The sequence below is a fragment of the Neophocaena asiaeorientalis genome, unplaced genomic scaffold (genome assembly GCF_003031525.2).
Source record: "Neophocaena asiaeorientalis asiaeorientalis breed wild unplaced genomic scaffold, Neophocaena_asiaeorientalis_V1.1 scaffold140, whole genome shotgun sequence".
NCBI classification, from domain to species: Eukaryota; Metazoa; Chordata; class Mammalia; order Artiodactyla; family Phocoenidae; genus Neophocaena; species Neophocaena asiaeorientalis.
In genome coordinates this window covers 808817-827836 of record NW_020173729.1, presented here as the reverse complement: position 1 = coordinate 827836, position 19020 = coordinate 808817, and the positions used below count along the sequence as shown (strand labels likewise).

Sequence of the window (19020 nt, the reverse complement as noted above, 5' to 3'; positions counted from 1 at the left end):
GACTCTCTGCACTTCCTGCACTTGGGTGGCTATTTTCTTTCCCATGTTAGGGAAGTTTTCAACTATAATCTCTTCAAATATTTTCTCGGGTCCTTTCTCTCTTCTCCTTCTGGGACCCCTATAATGTGAATGTTGTTGCGTTTAATGTTGTCCCAGAGGTCTCTTGGGCTGTCTTCATTTCTTTTCATTCTTTTTTCTTTATTCTGTTCCCCAGCAGTGAATTCCACCATTCTGTCTTCCAGGTCACTTATCCGTTCTTCTGCCTCAGTTATTCTGCTATTGATTCCTTCTAGTGTAGTTTTCATTTCAGTTATTGTATTGTTTATCTCTGTTTGTTTGTTCTTTAATTCTTCTAGGTCTTTGTTAAACATTTCTTGCATCTTTCTCGACCTTTGCCTCCGTTCTTTTTCCGAGGTCCTGGATCATCTTCACTATCATTATTCTGAATTCTTTTTCTGGAAGATTGCCTATCTCCATTTCATTTAGTTGTTTTTCTGGGGTTTTATCTTGTTCATTCATCTGGTACATAGCCCTCTGCTTTTTCATCTTCTCTGTCTTTCTCTCCTTCTGTTTTCTTATTCATATCTGCTAGACATAAAAAATGTTTGTTTCACTGAAGAGCACTGTAGCCATATTCTTCCTCTACCTGAGCTCCTCTGGTAATGTTCTGCCATTCGAGCCATGCTTTTCATTTACAGAGGATTAAAGATGCGAATGATGGATGAAACCTAGCAGGTCTCATGCAGTTTCCCTGCTTTGCGTGGTTTCTAGTGCCCCAGTTCCATCATGTTTCACTTTGTCTTCCTTTAATTGTCTTTGCCTGGAAGCATTAGCAGTTACTCCTGAGTGCTGTTGAGTGGATTGACCTGAAGAGAAGCAGCAGTTGATGGGGACAGTTTGGCATCTGGAGGCTAGCTTGTCTCATTCTGGGTTAGGCAGAACTGGTCTCTTGATCTTTCAGGTCTGTCACAACTCCTTCCAGTTTCTGAGATGAGCTTATTCCGGCATTCACAGCTCCTGTGGACTGCCACTAATCCAGTTGCAATGAACTCATAGCAAGCACCATTTTTTTCTCAGTTCTTAAAAAAGGAGCAGTTATGTACTCCTGACCTCCTAATCTAGGTTATATAACCGGAAGCATTCTGGGCGGGTAGTGGGGAGATAGGGACCCAGCATTTGCAAAAGTTTTGGCGACAGAGCATAGAATGTGTTCAGGAAAGGAGAAGTTCAGTGTGGCTGAAGTGCAGAGGCCTGGTGGGCAGGGGGAGAAATGAAGCTGGACAGCCAGGCTGGGAATAGCCCGAGGGGCCCCGAAGCCTCCTTGAGAAGGCTGGAGTTTATTTTAAGGGTAGTGGGAAGCCACTGACAAGTTTTAAGTAGGGAGTGACACAATCTGATTTGTATTTTATTAGAAGTTCTGTAGTTACAGTGAACAGATTGTAGTGTTTTAGTGAAAATGCTCTGGTTTCAGGGCTAGAGGGAGACTGACCCAGGTTAATGGTGACTTGGATTTGGGTAACAGCAGAGAGGATGGAGGGTAGTGGACAAATCTGAGAGATGTGATGACTGGATAGAGGGAGAGAGGAAGAAGATGCTCGAAAAAGGTGTGTTTTGTTTGCTCCCGGTCTACGTGTGAGATCTGGCAGCAGGTCTCAGTTCTTCCATTTATGAGGCGACCGCCCTGTGTTCGCCGCCTCCCTACCTCAGAGGTTATGTTCGGATTCAAGAGCAAATACCTCTGAAGCCCTTTGAGAGGCTTGAGACCTGAGAGCAGTTAGGTCAGGCTTTTGAATTTAGCTTATGCTAGATAGTAACATTTGGCAGAAAGGATTTTTTATGCTTCTGATGCCTGCTGGTATAACTCAGCCTCTGCTGTGCCTTTGGCCGGCGTGAGCAGGCTGATAAAAATGCTGGGAGGAGAAGAATGCCTGTGGCTCACTGGAAAGCCCCAGTACACTTGGCTTAGTGTTATGTCCATACTGAACAATACGGAAGCTGGACCCTTCTCTCTCCTCCCTTTTATATTCCTTAGGAGCCCTTAGAAAAGGGATCTGTAAACAGAATTAGAACAAACTGGTTTTGTCTTCAACATAAAACAGAGCTGAGATGTCGGATGTTTGAAAAGACCCTGGAAGGGAAGAAAAGACAGTTTGTAGACGTGTTCCATAATAGAGGGATCAGCTGAAATAAAAGGTGTCCTGAGAAGAATTAGGGCTGGCAGAATGGAATGGCAAGAATTATTCCAAATCATGTAGGATAACATGGGGGGGAAAAGAAAAAGACATGTTCTTTCTTTTCCCTTTAAAGAGTGTGTGTGTATGTGTGTGTGTGTACTGGTGGGATGCTTGAAATCAAAACCCTTTTCTTGCTCTAGAAGCCTAAGGAATGGATCTGAGTGGGCTCATACATTTCAGTCCCTCTTGCCTGGTCTAAGCAGCCAGTGTGGTCTGGCGGCCTGCTTTGGAGTTGTGTCTGTTTGGAAAAGATACAGTTAACCTTTAACTTGTCCATGCCGTAAACAGACAAGTCCTGGATCTAAAAACAGTACTGACAACTGAATGAGCACATCAGAAATACCTGAATGACAGCATGGAGTTTTGGGAGCCGTTGTAGGTCTTTGAAAGAAGAGCTGAATTCACTGTCGACAGGAATTGTTATGGCTGTTATTTCATCTGGTGTAGATTTGACCATGTGGAGGTAGGGAGAATAGAATGTCATGTTCTTTCACTGAGGCTGTGCCATGAGCAACTCTGTTGAAATAGAATGTCAGAGCTCCTGGTTGGAGACCCAGGAGGACCAACCATGGGCTTGGAGTGAGGCCAGGCAGTGATTACAGCTTACGAGGCAGAGAGCAATCCGTCCAAAAAGTTCAGTGAGCCTTGTTCAAGCTCCTCCTTAAAGCTTAACACTTCCCCCTCTATTTCTGTCCTTCCAGAAGTGCGTACTGTGCCGCGTCAGTAGCTTCTCTGACCAACATCATCACTCCAGACCTGTTTGAGGGCACTGCTGAATGGATCGCAAGGTGAGAGAAGCTGGGATTTGTCCTGCCTCTTAGACAGCAGGTGGTCAAGACTTCTGAAAAATAAAGTGCAGAAGGACCAGAGAAGGGAATATAAAATTACAAGAGATGTCTGGGTTGAAGGATTGTGCATTTCAAAAATACTTTAAAAGTTTTCTTTTCTTCCAAACTTTCTTTAATGTGATTGGCAAGGATCAAAACCTTGCGTAAACAGTATTGGTCAGAGTCTAAATGGAGTTCAGCCAGTTTGGAGAGCAATTTGGAAATATCTCAAAGATACCCTTGCTGATGACCCCAAAATTCCACTTCTCCAGAAACTCACACCACATGCATGAGAGAGACAAACATAGGACTTGTTTATAATAGTAAAACGCTGGAAACAGATTAAATGTTCACAAGTGCAAGATGGATAGGTGAGTTGTGGTGTAGTCATATTGAAATATAATATAGCAATTAAAGTGAATGAACTAGAGCTACATGTATCAATACGGGTGAATCTCAAGAACACTGTTGAGGAAAAAAAAGGATGTTAAAGAAAACATGCAGATCACATTTGCTTAAAATTTGAAAACATGCAAAACAATTCTATACTGTTTATGGGAAGAATCACATGTAGTAATATAGAAACATGCTGGGAAGGATAAACACCAAATTCAGGATGGTGCTTACTTCGGGTGAGAAAGTAAAGAAAATGAGATTAAGGGAGGTCTGTACTTCTCCTCAGGAGACTTCAGTTGTATCTGTAATTGTTTGTTTAAAATAAAAAACCCTGAAATGCATATGGCTAAATCAAAGCTAGGTGTTAGGTACATGTATGTTCTATATATTATTTGCTATACTTTTGTGGATCCTTCAAATTATTTCATAATTTTAAGAAAAGGTATAGTAGATTTATATATATTATTGAGGAATTATATCCAAGCTGTATTTTATTTTTTTACATTTTAATTTTTATCAAAGTAGTACTTACTACTATGAAAATACAATTTTCAGCTAAACCAAATGAGATACTATGATCATATTTACTTTTTTTTTTTTTTTTTTGCTGTATGTGGGCCTCTCACTGCTCCGGCCTCTCCCGTTGCGGAGCACAGGCTCTGGACGCGCAGGCTCAGCGGTCATGGCTCACGGGCCCAGCCGCTCCGCGGCATGTGGGATCTTCCTGGACCACGGCACGAACCCGTGTCCCCTGCATCGGCAGGCGGACTCTCAACCACTGCGCCACCAGGGAAACCCCATATTTACTTTTTTGTATGACTTTTACTTTCCTGGAATTAATTATTACCTCTTAATTCCCGAATTTTCCGCCAGAGCTATAAAATTATTCTCAATACAGTTAAACACTTCAGGTAATGTATCAGTTCTCTTGTGTGTGTGTGTGTGTGTGTGTGTGTGTGTGTGTGTGTGTGTGTGTATGTGCGTGTGCACGTGCGTTTTGAGTTATCCCTCCTGGGGCCTCTGCCCTCCTGCTTCAGACTGGACAGATTGCTCTCAGCTTGCTGCACAGCAGGCATCCAGCAGCTTCCTTTCAGCAGGAAATTCACTTCACTTCTCTGCTTTGTTAAAGCCCCATCCTCCTTTTTCCTGGTTTACTCACTCATTTTAATGAATCACATATCGTATTCCAACAGATCCCCAATAAGAGAACTTCGGCGGTACGTTTTAAAGATTTTCATGTATTTTTATTCTAGTCTCCCACTTGATTTATAGTTTATTTGGTTAGAGACTTCTAAATTGGAAGCTGGATCAATTGTATTCCTTCAGAATTTTTAAGCACTGCTCCATTATCTTCTGGCTACCAGTGTCATTGTTAGAAAGGCTGATAATAATGGTAACCAGCATTTACTGAGGATTTGGTATGTAATAATAGTAAGAGAGCAATAGTTTAAAGATTGAGAGTATGTAGCCTTTTGCTCTGGACTACCTGGGTTTGGTTCTTTTTTATACTTTGTTTTTCTCAGTTGAGATTTCCCGTCTTTTCATTCATTACAAGTGTATTTTTCTTCACTAAGGTAAATATAAAATTATAATATCTACTTTAAAATTCTTGCCTGGTCATTTCAACATCTGGCTGTCTTGGAGTTGACATGTCTCACTTGCCTGAGTGTCTATGTCAAGTAATATTCGGACTGTACCCTGGACATTGTGATGTTATATTGCAGAGATTGGATTCTGTTAGATTGCTTTAAAGAGTGTTGGTATTTTTCCTTTAGCAGGCAATCAACTTGGTTAGACACACCTGCAGTGGGCAGGGGCTCAGGTCTTGGATCAGTTCTTGGTCAGAAGCTGCTTTCAGTTTGCTCAATGCATGTGTGATTCAGGGTCAGGTAAAATTTTAAGCAAAGTTTAAACATGGAATTTGGGTTTTCCTTCTCTGGCTCTCCTCTTTCTGGGATTCCTCCTCAATTACTGTCAGCCTGGTTCTTCTTGCCAGAAATATGGTGGGCCTTCTGTTAGCTTCAGCTGCCTTCCCCTCACCTGCTGCTGCCACTGTTAGGTGACTGTAGCCATCCTCAGGGCAAATCAGGAAGAAAAAAATTGGGTGGGGGAGGGAAGGGACGGACTGCTCCAACTTTCAAATCCCCAGCTTTTTTCAGTTTGCTGAGCCCTCAGGAAGTTGTTTTCGTGTGTTTTGTCCAGATTATATAGTTATTTGCAGGATTGGTTTGTTAGGCCCTTAACTAGATGTGAAATTCTGACTGCCTGGGTTTGAAGCCCAGTTTTGTCATTTATTAGCTTTGTGCCTTGGACAAATTAACTTCTCCATGCCATAGTTTCCCTATATAGCAAATGATGGGATATTGAATATGACATTAAGCTAAAATACAAAGAAATTAAGTGACCAAAACCTGTTAGGGTAACCACTGTGCTTTACTGCCTCCCAATCTACTGTATTCCCAATCCATTGTTGTTTTTGTTTTGTTTCTCTTATTCTTGCTGTTTGAAAAATTCATGATGATGAACAATGATATGGATTTCTTTTTTTTTTTTTTTTTTGCAGTACGCGGGCTTCCCACTGCTGTGGCCTCTCCTGCTGCGGAGCACAGGCTCCAGACGCGCAGGCTCAGCGGCCATGGCTCACGGGCCCAGCTGCTCTGCGGCATGTGGGATCTTTTCGGACCGGGGCACGAACCCATGTCCCCTGCATCGGCAGGCGGACTCTCAACCACTGTGCCACGAGGGAAGCCCTGGATTTCTTTTTGCATTCATTGTGCTGGGCACTCAGCAGTTATCTTCAATCTAGAATTGCATGTGCTTTACTTCCAAGAAATTTTATTATTTCTTTGATAACTTCTTCCCCTCCATTTTCTTTGTTTGCTCTTTTTATAACATCCAATAAGTGGAATTGGTCTTCTAATTTTTCAAAAATTTTTTGCCTATCTTTCATCTCTTCATCTTTCTTATTGTGCTTTCTAAGAGATTCCCTTACCGTTTATCTTCTAATCCCTCTGTTGAGTTTTTATTTCTGCAGTTCTGTTTTAACTTTTAATCTCCATTTATAAAGAATACTTCCTTTTTATATTCTCTTCTGTTCTTGTTTCAGGGATATTTGTCCTTGCAGTGTTTTTATTTTGTATATAATATTTTATCTAAAGATATAACTTAAAGTTTACTTCTGCTCCCTACATTATTTCCTCCAATTTATTTTTGTTTATTTGTCTTATTTTTGTTTCATGTTTTACATAAAAGTCTCTTTCACGTAAGAGACTTTGCTCAAATGTCTGGTGCTCATATTTAAGTGTCAGGTGCTAAAAAAACTGTGTGTGCCACGGTGGGCTGGGATGCAGCCATTCATGGGGGAATTCTCATATATCAATATCTGTAGGGTTTTTCCCTTAGGCTTATCCATTTCCCTAGGGAAGAATCTTCCAGATTCCTGGTTGGGGTATGAAGTTAGCGGCCAGCTTTGTGAAATACTAACAGGGAAAGGGGTTGAGGGTGCTTGTGCTCAGATCTTAGACTCGCTTAATCCCCCTGCTCAGTACAGCGCCTCCACCTGCTCTCAGCTGTGCTGGAAATCCTGGAATTCAGTTCCTCTTCATTCAGCCCCTGAAACCTCCCATCTTCTGCTGGGTACCTGGAGGTATAGCTGATTCTCTTATAAATTTACCACCAGTCAACTTGGTTCAAACTCATCCCACTTTAGGGGTACCTTGTGTCCCCCGGCTTGTCATTGGAACATATCACCTTGCTTTCTATTTCTTCTTCCCTCCTTTCCTCCCAGGGCTGGTGTAGGTTTGTCGGTTCTGTTAAGTCAGTTACGTCTTACCTCTCTCCTTTTCCAGCTTTCACAATTTTGTTATCTCCTGTCTGTATTCATATCCTCTCCTATTCTCTTTACCCTTGTGGGTTTATCCTTTTTTAAAATTCCTTTACTTTCATTTTACTGGACTCTTGTGTTCAATCAGTTATATTTAACTAGAAGATACTCCCAAAGAATTTTACTAAATTGCTCTCATGCATGTAAAAACAGGGATGGAAAGTGTAATATGTAAATAAATGTATATTGTGTGTGTGTGCATGCGTGTATGTGTGGAGAGAAAGAGGGACTGAGACATAGAAACTCAGCTGGTGAGAGGAACTAGGAGGCCAGGCTCAGCAGGAGTTGTAACTTTTTATTGTTTATTCTTTTATACTGTTTTATTTTTTTTTTAACTCAAAAAACATTTTTAAAGGTAAGTTAAGAAAAAAAAAATTCAGAGGTCCTTTCCATGTTCTTCACTCATCAGACCTTTCAAACTTGAGCTGTTCCTGTGCTCCATGAAGCCAAATGCACTGGAAAGAAAACTTGGATTGTGTGTCTTTGGGTGGTGGTGGGGTTAGGGGATAGAGGATGCTGAAGAATCTGTTCAGGGGATGGTAGCCAGCTTTTGACTATGCACTCTGCTGTGATCTCCCTGGGCCTTGGGCCTCTCTGAAAAGGGCCTCTGAGTTCCCAAGGCCTCTCCTTTAACGAGAGGTACCTGGAAGACAGGAGGTGTTACAGGTTCCTTTCTCTTCTACCCAGAAGTTGGATTAAGTGCTCATCCACCTGTGCGCCTGTCAGGATTTGCGAGGCAGACACACCTGTAGGGAGTGTGACTCTATGTACATACCTGTTGATCATTGGAAGTAAAGTTCTATGTTATACGAAAATATGCTGAAAGGAAAATCTCTTATTTCACAGATAAAACATGTTTATTATAAACAAGCAAAAAGAAAATCTAACTGCTTGTAATCCACCACTAACTGCTCATTTGCTGTATATGTTTCCAGAATTCCAGAAAAACCATGCAGTATATTATCATTTTATAACTTTTTCATGTAATGTATTTGGAACATTTTTAAGTATACTTCTGTAGCATTATTTTAAATGACTGTAGTGTTCTGTTATACGGATATACCATAATTTATATAACGAGTCCCTTACTGTTGAGCTTCTGAGTTGTTTCTGATATTTCACTGTTATAAATGGGAATACAGTAAACATTCTTACAATCTGACTTTTGAACACATTTCTTACTTACTTTATAAGATTAATTCCTAGAAATGACCCTATATTGCTAAGCCAAAGATTACTCATGTTTTTATGACTAGAAAATACACTCTTAAATATATAGTCTAATCACAAATAATTACTATGATAATAAAGTAATTTGAAAATGTAGGAAATTGTAATTAAAAAAATAAGTTTACTTTGAATGGTTATAAAGGTATGTATTTTCACTATAGAAACTTTTTGAAAATACAGAAAAATAAAGAGGAAAAATATCAGCAATAGACCTGTACTGAAAGATAACCAGAATTAGCAATTATTTTTCAATTTTATTTTAACCTGACGGTTATCACACTATACATATGATTTTATAACTTTTTCCAAAAAGTAGTGATTTGAGGTACTATGTTTGTTACATTAGTAGACTATGTCTGAGTTTCCTTTTTTCTTTTGAGGAAAAGGCATTTCTAAAAGTTAATTAGCATCTTTCCATTCATAGTTGCAATGTTGTTCATTTTCTTAATAGAAGTATAGTTGATTTATAATGTTGTGTTAGTTTCTGGTGTACAACAAAGTGATTCAGTTTTATATATATATTCTTTTTCATATTCTTTTCCATTATAGTTTATTACAAGATACTGAGTATAGTTACAGCTATTGAATATAGTTGCATTAAACTAAGCAAACTCATCCTTTGCCATCCAGGGTGGTCCTGCACTTGTGCTCATTGGTTGACACTCAGTCTGCTTTTCTCAATCTCCTTCCAGATGTCAGAATTGGGAAGGTGGAATTGGCGGGGTGCCAGGGATGGAAGCCCACGGTGGCTATACTTTCTGTGGCCTGGCCGCACTGGTCATCCTCAAGAAGGAACGCTTCTTGAACTTGAAGAGCTTATTAGTAAGTACTTGGTGATCCATCTTCCTCTCAGGCCCCAGGCCCCTGAGATGTGACTGCTCAGGCGTGCCGGCTTAAGGGACGGTTGGCTGTGGGAAGGGCTAACAGTTCCTGCCTGGAGCTGTGAACTAACAGTCCTGTAACGAAGCTTCAGACGCAGTTGTTGGAGTGCTCAGCACTGTACCAGGAAAGTGCAAGGGGTGAACATCTGTGCCCGGTTTCAGTCCCCTCCTTCCTGCCTTTCCATCTTCCTGCTCTGAACTTTCTGTACAGTGTGTTAGGCCAATTCCAGAGGCTTCTTGACTCCCTCAGACATCTGGTATGGGCCAGAGTACCTTCCTCCTACTTCAAAGAGAAGTATAGCTTCAGCCTCTTAAAATTAGAGGTTATCATGTGCCTTGGAAAGATTCTCCTGGGAGAAGAAGTTATGAGAAGAGTTTTGAGGCATTTTGAAGCCGAGCGAACGTTTAGTAACCACCTCGACATGAGCTATAGGCACAGCTGGGTCATGCACAGAGCAGGTGGCCCAGGCATTTCCGTCTCAACTCCAAGCTCCTGCCCAATATTCAGCATGAACTCAGAGCACAGTCAGCTTCAGGGACTTGTTAGATTATAGCTAAATTATCATTGGAGGCCTAGTACATAAACACACACACACAGAGCCACGAAGGAGCTATCTTTGGGGAAGCATTTATTCCCTCACCATGACCTCAGAGCAAACCAGCTGCAACTGATACTCATGTCCTCTCCCCAAGTTCAGATGTCAGGTTCCCATCATAGGAACCATTGTGAGACCCATCTTGAGCTTCCAAGACAGTTTCTATTATACTCTATAAGATATGACCAGCAGCATTTGGTCCTCACCTTTAGGAAGCCTCCTATAGCATACTCTTCCTGAAGGTTCTTACAGCCTTGAAGGTTTATGCCAAAATGGCCAACTTTGTGCGCAGACTTCGAGTTTATCAGACATTTTGAAAACCGATCACCAACAAGGCGTGAAACATAAAAGCTCCATTTCCCAGGCAGAAATAAGGAATAAGCAGATACCTCGGTTACAGTAGCAGTGTTCTGGATCTGAACCCTGTCTGTGCCACTTCACAGCCACATGACCTTGGGAAAATGGTCTAATCTCCTTTAACTTCCATTTTTTTCCTCTGTAAGGTAGAAGTAACAGTTCTTTGAAGGTCAAAGGAGAGAACAGGTATAAACAGCCTGGTACATAGTAGGTGCGACCTTCTTATCCAAACTACTCCCTCCCCTCTGTTTGCTCTGGGAGAACTAGGACCCATACTTGAAGGATTTGATGAATTCATATAGGCAACGGAAACAGAATAAATCCATGGACTTAGGCACTGGAAAAAATAATTAGTCTAGGTTAGAAACACTGCATCTGTGGGGTAAGTAAAAGTGAAGGATGGACTCCCTACTGCAGTGCCTGTTTTCTTGAGTAAGGCTTCGCCTGCTTTCATCGAATGGCATCAATCCTAAAGCGCTGGTTCATTTAAGACTGACTGGGGATATGTTAGTGCCTGCACCTGCAGTGCAGTTTTTCTGTGTCTTTTTAAGAATTTTGGATTGTGACTCTCTATGGGTGGGTGTTACTTTGAACAGGGATATAATCTAAAGTGTACAATTATTAATTAAAGGAGGGCTGGACTCCTTCTGAAGAGGGTCCTTAGTGACTCCTTTCAGGAACTCAGTCTAGTAAGAACGTAGGTACAGGGGAAATGCCGTACTCTGTACCTTTCAGTTTGGTGAGGCTGCTCCGTGAGTCGCTGGCAGGTGGCTGGAACTGCCTTGCGGGGCTGGGAGGGAAGTGGAGGTATTATCTGCTCGGCTAGTTGGTTCTACTCATTCCTCGAGGCCAAACCCTTTACTATCTCCATATTCATAGTAGAGTGTGTTTAGAAAACTTGGAGATAAGTATGCATCATGTGTGACCACCGAGTGACACCAAGAGCCATCTTACAGGTTCAAAGTAAACTCTTTTCTTCTGTCAGCCAGCCAGTTTCTCCTGGGATAGCAGAGAGGCTAGACCACACAGAGCCATCCTCGTTCACCAGGGCTAACGGCTTCTGCCCCCAGTCCTGCGAGGGACAAGGGCCATGCTAAGAAATCTTTGATGAATTTCCTCAGGTGCCAAGTAAAAGTCAAGAGTAGTTTGAGATCAGCTGATGACTTGTAGCACAAAATTCCATTTATCTGCTTTTAATAAACTTCCCCGAGCAGGAAAGGTGAATAGAAATGAGCCACTGGTGGTCTGGCCTTAAACTTCCTAGTTACACCTTATTTATTAAGAGATGTTTGGGCTTCCCTGGTGGCGCAGTGGTTGAGAGTCCGCCTGCTGATGCAGGGGACACGGATTTGTGCCCCGGTCTGGGAGGATCCCACGTGCCGCGGAGCGGCTGGACCCCTGAGCCATGGCCGCTGGGCCTGCGCGTCCGGATCCTGTGCTCCGCAACGGGAGAGACCACGACAGTTAGAGGCCCGTGTACTGCAAAAAAAAAAAAAAAAAGAGATGCTTGCAGGTTTCCTTTCAGGCCAATTTGGCGCACTTGTTCTCTCAGCACCAGAACCCACTTGGAACCCGGGAAAAGGTGGTTAGTCGTCTGTTAGGCCCCGAGCGGAGGTTCATGCTGGTCGCCTCAGAGGGTTAGACGATGTTGCACTGTAGTGTAGTCTGTGGCAGCGAGGGTGAGGAAGTCCGAGGCCAAAGCACCAGAACTCGGGTGCCAGGAAGCCAAGAGATGGGACCCCTCCCTCCCAGATTGGCCTCTGGGGATCTGGGCTTGCTGGATTTCGGGTCTCTTTTAACCTACAGCTGCCTCTCCCTTCTCTGTCTCACGCTCAGCAATGGGTGACAAGCCGGCAGATGCGGTTTGAAGGTGGATTTCAGGGCCGCTGCAACAAGCTGGTGGACGGCTGCTACTCCTTCTGGCAGGCGGGGCTCCTGCCTCTGCTCCACCGTGCACTGCACGCCCAAGGTGAGCCCAGGGGCTGTACGCAGGATTGGGTGACTCCCCTCAGCTGCTGACCGAGTCGGAGGCCAGGGCGCTCTGTTAGAGGGTTGAAATAGGCTGTCTGTCCTGGATTTTGAGGTGCCCAGTGTGGACCTTCCCGCCTCAGGCTAGGATTCCGTCCCGTTGGTTTAGGAGCCACTGCTGCTTCACTCTGGCTGTGGCTAGGGGGAGGCAGGTGCCTGGCGCCACGGTGACCACCACCTCAACTCCACGTGAAGCTGCAGTTTCTGGAGCAGAACTCTCTGTGTGTCACGTCAGAACTGAAAACCCACACTATGCACGTGGTCACAGCAGTGACAGAAAGGCAGTTGCGTAAGCGGGCAGAGAACCAGAAACCCTGGAGCAAAGACCCACCATGCCTGCCTGTCTGCGTGGTTGCCGCCATTAGAAGTGTTGTATTTTAGATTCATTGAAGAATCCTGGATGCGGGTGTGTCCCCCCTGCCCCGCACCACTGGAGCGGAGAGACCTGGGTTCATCTCTATGGAATCTCAGGTGGGAGTGCAGATCCAAGCAGTGAGATAGAGAGCAAACTTCTGGGAGCCGTCCCTTTACCTCGCGACATCTCAGGCCACTGGCTGCCTCCGGAATCATCTTTTTCATTTATTTTATGTGAGAACAGGGTGAGGAAACCAGTGGGAGAGGGGAGGTCTGGAGGCCCTGCTGGGCGCAGATCTGGTCTTGGAATGAGATCCCTTGGCCCAGAGGGAAGCTTTTCTTTGGACTTAGTAGTTGGGTTATTCATTGCTCAAATGTAGAAGATGAGATTCTTTTCTACTGCCCCCATCCCCCGCCCTGCCCCACACACGTTTTCTTCTTGTTTGGCTGTCTTTTTCTGAGCCCCTTTCTTTCATTTCTTAATTTCATTTAAGTTGTGGCCACTTTGGGTACCGAATTGAACTCAGCAGAGCCTCTGTCCTGTCTCCCCATCGCTCTATCCTCCCCGTCGCGGTCTGTCCTGAGAATCCTTGGCCTGGAGCCCCTGGGCTTTCAGTTTCAGGGTGCTAAGATATGTCTCAGCTGAGATACGTCCCCTGACTGTGGAACCTGCACGGTCTCTGGCTGAACACTATAGTAGGGAAGTCAGAAGTCCCCCGAGAGTCCGGCGTTTCAAAACAGAAATAACTTGGGGTTTTAGTGATCTCTTTATTTGGAACTGGTGAGGTCAAGCCTCTGGGTCACACCGTCAGCCTTTCACAAACCTGTCCCTGGCAGGATTAAGATGCAGTCATTCTGCAGCTGCCAGGAAAATCTAGTGAGAGCGTAACAGGAGGGCTACCTGCCAAAGTCTTCAGGGGGGCCCTGGTTCACATTTTGTTTATCATAGTGCAAGTTCTGGAGGACTAGTCACATTCAAAGCTCTGCCTGTGGGAAAAGTTAGTTGCCTGTGAATCTTGGTGCTTCCAGCTTTTTTCACTGCCTGGAAGGAGGCCCATGTTAGGCCCAAAGCTCACGTCTCAGCAAACAGTGGACCTGGACTAGGCAGGGCTCCGGAAGACGGGAGTGTTTTGAGTGGTGGGCAAAATGCTGACGTTGAGAGTCAAAAGGAGATGCGACGTAGAATGATATTCTCAATGTACTGTGATCAGTTAGGTTTCAAAGCAGTATGTATGTAATTCCATTTTCAGTGAAGAGTTGACTCCAAAAAATTAATGGAAGGTATCTGGGTTGTGAAATGACAGGTGATGTTTGTTTTCTTTCTTTTTTATTTCTATTTTCTAATTTTTCTACAATAATATATCTTTCTTACATAAAGGAAAACAACAAAAGTTTCTATTTTACAAAAGAGAAATTCTATAGACAAAACTAGTAGCCAGGTGGGGAAAATATTTGGATAAATGATGAAGAGCTTAATTTCATTTGAGAAAGTCATACCAAGCAGTAAGAAACATGAACAACCCAACTGAAAAACAGGCAGAGGATTCTACTACACTGCTACTTGTACTACAGCTGCTACAACTACTGAGACTTACCACGTGCTCGCCGCAAGCCAGGGGCAGAACTGAGTATTACACATGTATTTTCTCATTTGATCTTCCAAACAGCCCTATGAAACAAATACTATCCGGGAATTCCCTGGTGGCCTAGTAGTTAGGATTCCGGGGTTTCACTGCTGTGGCCCAGGTTCAATCCCTGGTCGGGGAACTGACATACGGCAAGCTGCATGGCCAAAAAAAAGAAAAAGAAAAAGAAACAGGTTCTTTCATTATTCCCATTTTACAGGTGAGGAAACAAAGTACAGCATGGGTAGGTGACTTGCTTTATAATACCTGATTGCCACCTATCATGGTATCAGAGCCCTGCCATCTGTAGATGGCCATTAATCAGACGAAAAGGTGATAGTTAAAGAAATGCAAATAAAAACAGTGGGACCCTATTTGTTTTTACTGTCAGATTAGCAGAGATTAGAAAATTTGATACCCTATGTTGGGGAAAGTGTGGGAAAACAGGCACTTTTCACTGTTAGAGGGGTGTAAGTAGGTGCGTCATTTTTTGGAGGGTAGTTTGGAGACATCAATTTAAATTATTTAAACCCAGTGAGGACACTGGCAGGAATTTACCTGCACAGACATTGCAAAGGATGTGTGTTGAAGTGGAGTTTCAATAGCAAACAACCCAACTGCCCACCGAAAGGCTAACAGTTAAATAAATTATGATCTCTTCATACAGCAGCTGCATTACAATGGGCTCACGTGGAAAGCTCTCCAGGACACAACGGAAAGTGTCAAAGGCCAGGCCAGGCCGAGAACAGTCTGTCTGTGTGCACACAGGCTGGCATCCACCCAGCTTTCCTGGAAGTATACACAACTCCCCTTTAACAACGGGTGCCTTTGGGAGGGGGTAGGAGATGGGGGAGAGAAATGTACCTCTTCTATTGTACTGTGGGCAGCTTTTCTTTTCTTTTTTTATCATGTGTGTTACTACTTTTATTTTAGTAAGTGAACAAATACATTTTTAAAAGGTGATGATGATGATGACATGGGACCGGCACACTGTAGCACATGAACCCAGGCCAATCCCTATCTCTTCCGTAGTCCATGCGGTGGCTGCCTTACGTATAGAAGACAGTATTTGAGTACAAGAACAAATTGCTATTAATATCTTTAAAATATCAAACGCTGACTAAATTAGTGAGTCAGCTTGTTTTTGTGGAGCAGTAGGATAGCAGCAGGCCTGTGAGTTTCTGTTTGGATCGATAGTTACTAGTTGCTGCCATGTTCTTTGGGATGCACCCCAGGCTTTATTTGTCCACCTGTGAAATTGAGCTACATGTGGCTGTATCTGTCAGTTACTGTTTGAAAAACTTTTGATTTCTCAGATAAAAGGAACCTTTGAAATGCAAAATGACATTATAATGGGGATCTGTATTTTAAGGGAGAGATGTAAAGGATTTAAAAGGCCGACTCCAGTGCACAGTTATCAGCCTGTAATCATACCTCCCTTCATCTCACCGTAATTATGTGTGTTGATGTGCAAATTCAAGATCTCAGGAAGTTCCTTGTCGAGTTTATGAACTTTGAGCCTTTAGACTTCAATAATGTAGGGGGTAACTGAAACACTCTGTAATCTTTTTAACAATAAACAGAGCATTTTCTTTTCAGATTCCAGTTCTAGCCATAAGTTATCATTTACCTTAAGGTAACAGTCTTTTATTTCTTATAGGATATGAAGTAAAGGTATATTTTGTACAGATGTTTAATGCAGTTACCCTAAAGTTACCTGCAGTTACCCTAAAGTTTGGTAAATATGCTTTTAAAAATAACAGCTTTGTTGAGATGTAATTCACATACTGAACAATTTACCCATTTAAAGTGTGCAGTTAGTAGTTTTTAGTGTATTCAGAGTTGTGCAACCATCACGATAATCAATTTTAGAGTTTTCATCACCGCCCGCCCAAACCCCTGTACCCACTAAATGTGCTTCTTAAAAGAAGAAATCACAAAGGAAAAAATCAACACTGTGATTACAGCATATGTGTAAACTATATTTATGCAATTAAAAAAACCCCCATCTAACCAAAAAAGTAGAGCCAAAAGGGAGAAATAGGTATACCATATGATACAGATAAAGAGTAAATATAGTAAAAAGCTAGATTAATAAAATTGACTCTTGGATCTCAGAAGACAAAAGGACAGACACTCTCAAAAGGAAATAGAACTAGTAAGCAAAAGTTACGGGAACAGTTCACCCTAATTAGTAACTAAAGGCATGCACAGCAAAACAAATGATCAGGTACTGTTTCTTTTTAACATTTTAATTGCTGAGAACTTTTTTTTCAAAGTAACCAGTGCTAGAAGTAGTACAGGAAAATCTTAAATTTTGCTGGCAGCTATATAAAGTCTTAAAGCAGTTTATCAGTATCTATTAAAAGCCTTAAAAATGTTTATTCCCTTTAACTGAATCATTCCACTCCTGTGAATCTACTTGAAGAAAATAATCCTAGACATAGAGAAGATTCACAAAGATGTTTATTGCGGCATTTTTTATGATTGCAAGGAACTGGAAACAACCTTGGAAACAAGATAGAGTGAAGTCCCATCATATATGTATGTATCTCCTACAGAGTCGACTGTGCTCACAGGTGGAGAAAGAGCAAAGAGGAAAGTAATTAAAATTGTGTGAGCACTTCCTTCAGTAAGCCTGTGTGCCAGGCTGAGCATGAGAGGGGGGACCTGAAAGTGCTCCTCCTTCCTTGGGCTCAGTTCCCATGTGCCTCTTCTAGTGTGAGCATCTCAGGGGCAGGGCGGGACTCGGGTGTTGAAGATGAGTGGTTTTTGCATGTGGCCCCCAAACATCAGCTGACCGTGCACCTCATCCAGTGCTCAACCCAGGAGACGGCGATCGCTTTCCAACTGCACCCATCTCTCCTCCCATCTCTCACTTAAGAAATTAAAAATGATTATTTTCTATAGTATTCTATGTATATAAATATTCCAAAATTAACTCTTTTGCCTACATATTCTCTTTATATACCACATTTGCTATAAACTTTGATGAATTTTTACCACAGAAGATTCTCTGCTCATATATATGAGAGTTTGGATCCAGAGCCTATATTGATGCTATTACCTTATGTGTCCACTTAATGAAATGCTGTATGGCTCTTTAGAATGATGGTTATGAAGATTATGTAGCCGAACAGAAAAATGTATGCCTGTAGAGTTAAATGAAAAACGTAAGATACAAAATTATCATACCTGTATAGAAAAATGCATAGAAACACAAAAATTAGCTTTCGGTTGTCATTTACAGATTGTTTGCTACCTTTGTAGCCCAGGTATCAAAGTATAAAATTAACCAGAGACTTAATGCACATTCTATGTGTGTATTCCCACATAAATGTTTCCGTGCACATCTATCTATTGATTATTTGTCCCTCCTCCACCCTTGATAACCGACTGGTCCACAGGAGTCTCTGACTGCTGATTGGCAGTACTTTAATATTATCACCAGAATTGTCCATTTCTGCTTGGGCTATCATATTATATGATGCAGGAGGGTGGCTATTAGAATGCTTCTTAGGGAAATTTTTTGAGCCAAAAGGCTAGTTGGAGAAGTCCCTTTAGAGATAGACTGAGTCCAGGCTAAGACAAGTATCAGTAGAAGAAACAGACGTTATCACCCCATTAGAGTTCTCTTGGCTAATTAGAGTCTGGGTAACAAGTTTCAGAGATGCACTGGAGGAAATGTCTTAAGAAGCCCAGGGAAAGGAATTGTGAACCAGGTCAGGAGCAGTAGCAGAGGGCAGTCTGGTAAGCTGAGCTAAACAGTTTGTCCGTGCCTGCAAGGGATGTGGTTTAGGGTGGTCATCCAGGGTAAGGGGACACTTCAAGTAAAGCCAAGTGCTGCTCTGACCTGCTGCTCTTTGACTCTTCAAGGTTCAGGAGAAGGGACGTGTCTCGGGACTTGGGTGAAGAAATCGAGTGTCCCAAGAATGTAGTTTTCAAGATTAGTCCAAGGAGACTAGAGGGAAACCCTGACAGTTCCTAATGGATCCTAAAATACAAAGAAGTCATCGATCCTTTGCTGGACTTCTCCTAGGCTCCAGCCCACACTGATCCTTTGTCTTCTCTAGGTGACCCTGCCCTCAGCATGAGCCGCTGGATGTTTCATCAGCAGGCCCTGCAGGAGTACATTCTTATGTGCTGCCAGTGCCCCACCGGGGGGCTTCTGGATAAACCTGGCAAGTGAGTGCCTTGCCTCTGGGGAGGGAGGGACGGGGCGGGGAGAGAGGGGTGAGCACCTCAGGCCTACTCAGAGCCAGAAGGGGTGGGCCTTTCCTTGTTGCTGCTTAGTGCACGTGTGGCATGGGAGGAAGCAGCCCAGCTGGGAGCACCCCCATCTAGTGCCATCCATCCATCCTGGCCCCTCCAGTGCTCTCCTTTTTACCCAGCTTACTTGCACCCCCTCGCCAGTTAGGTAAACAGATTGCTGTGTTGGTAGTTTTTCTTTCCTCTTTTTTATTTTTATTTATTTTTTTATAAATTTATTTATTTTATTTATTTATCTTTGGCTGCGTTAGATCTTCGTTGCTGCGCGCAGGCTTTCTCTAATTGTGGAGAGGGGGCTACTCTTCGTTGTGGTGTGGTGGCTTCTCTTGTTGCGGAGCAC

The 19020-nt window shown here is 42.9% G+C and overlaps 1 protein-coding gene across 2 annotated transcripts in view; it reads left to right on the top strand.

Moving 5' to 3' along the window:
• Positions 1 to 19020, top strand: part of FNTB (farnesyltransferase, CAAX box, subunit beta) — a 76415-nt gene that overhangs the window by 49377 nt on the left and 8018 nt on the right. For both annotated transcript variants that reach the window (XM_024750808.1, XM_024750809.1), the window contains exons 7-10: positions 2936 to 3022; positions 9263 to 9392; positions 12241 to 12373; positions 18485 to 18596. In XM_024750808.1, the coding sequence (XP_024606576.1) occupies positions 2936 to 3022; positions 9263 to 9392; positions 12241 to 12373; positions 18485 to 18596 (462 nt within the window). The remainder of the gene's footprint in view (positions 1 to 2935; positions 3023 to 9262; positions 9393 to 12240; positions 12374 to 18484; positions 18597 to 19020) is intronic.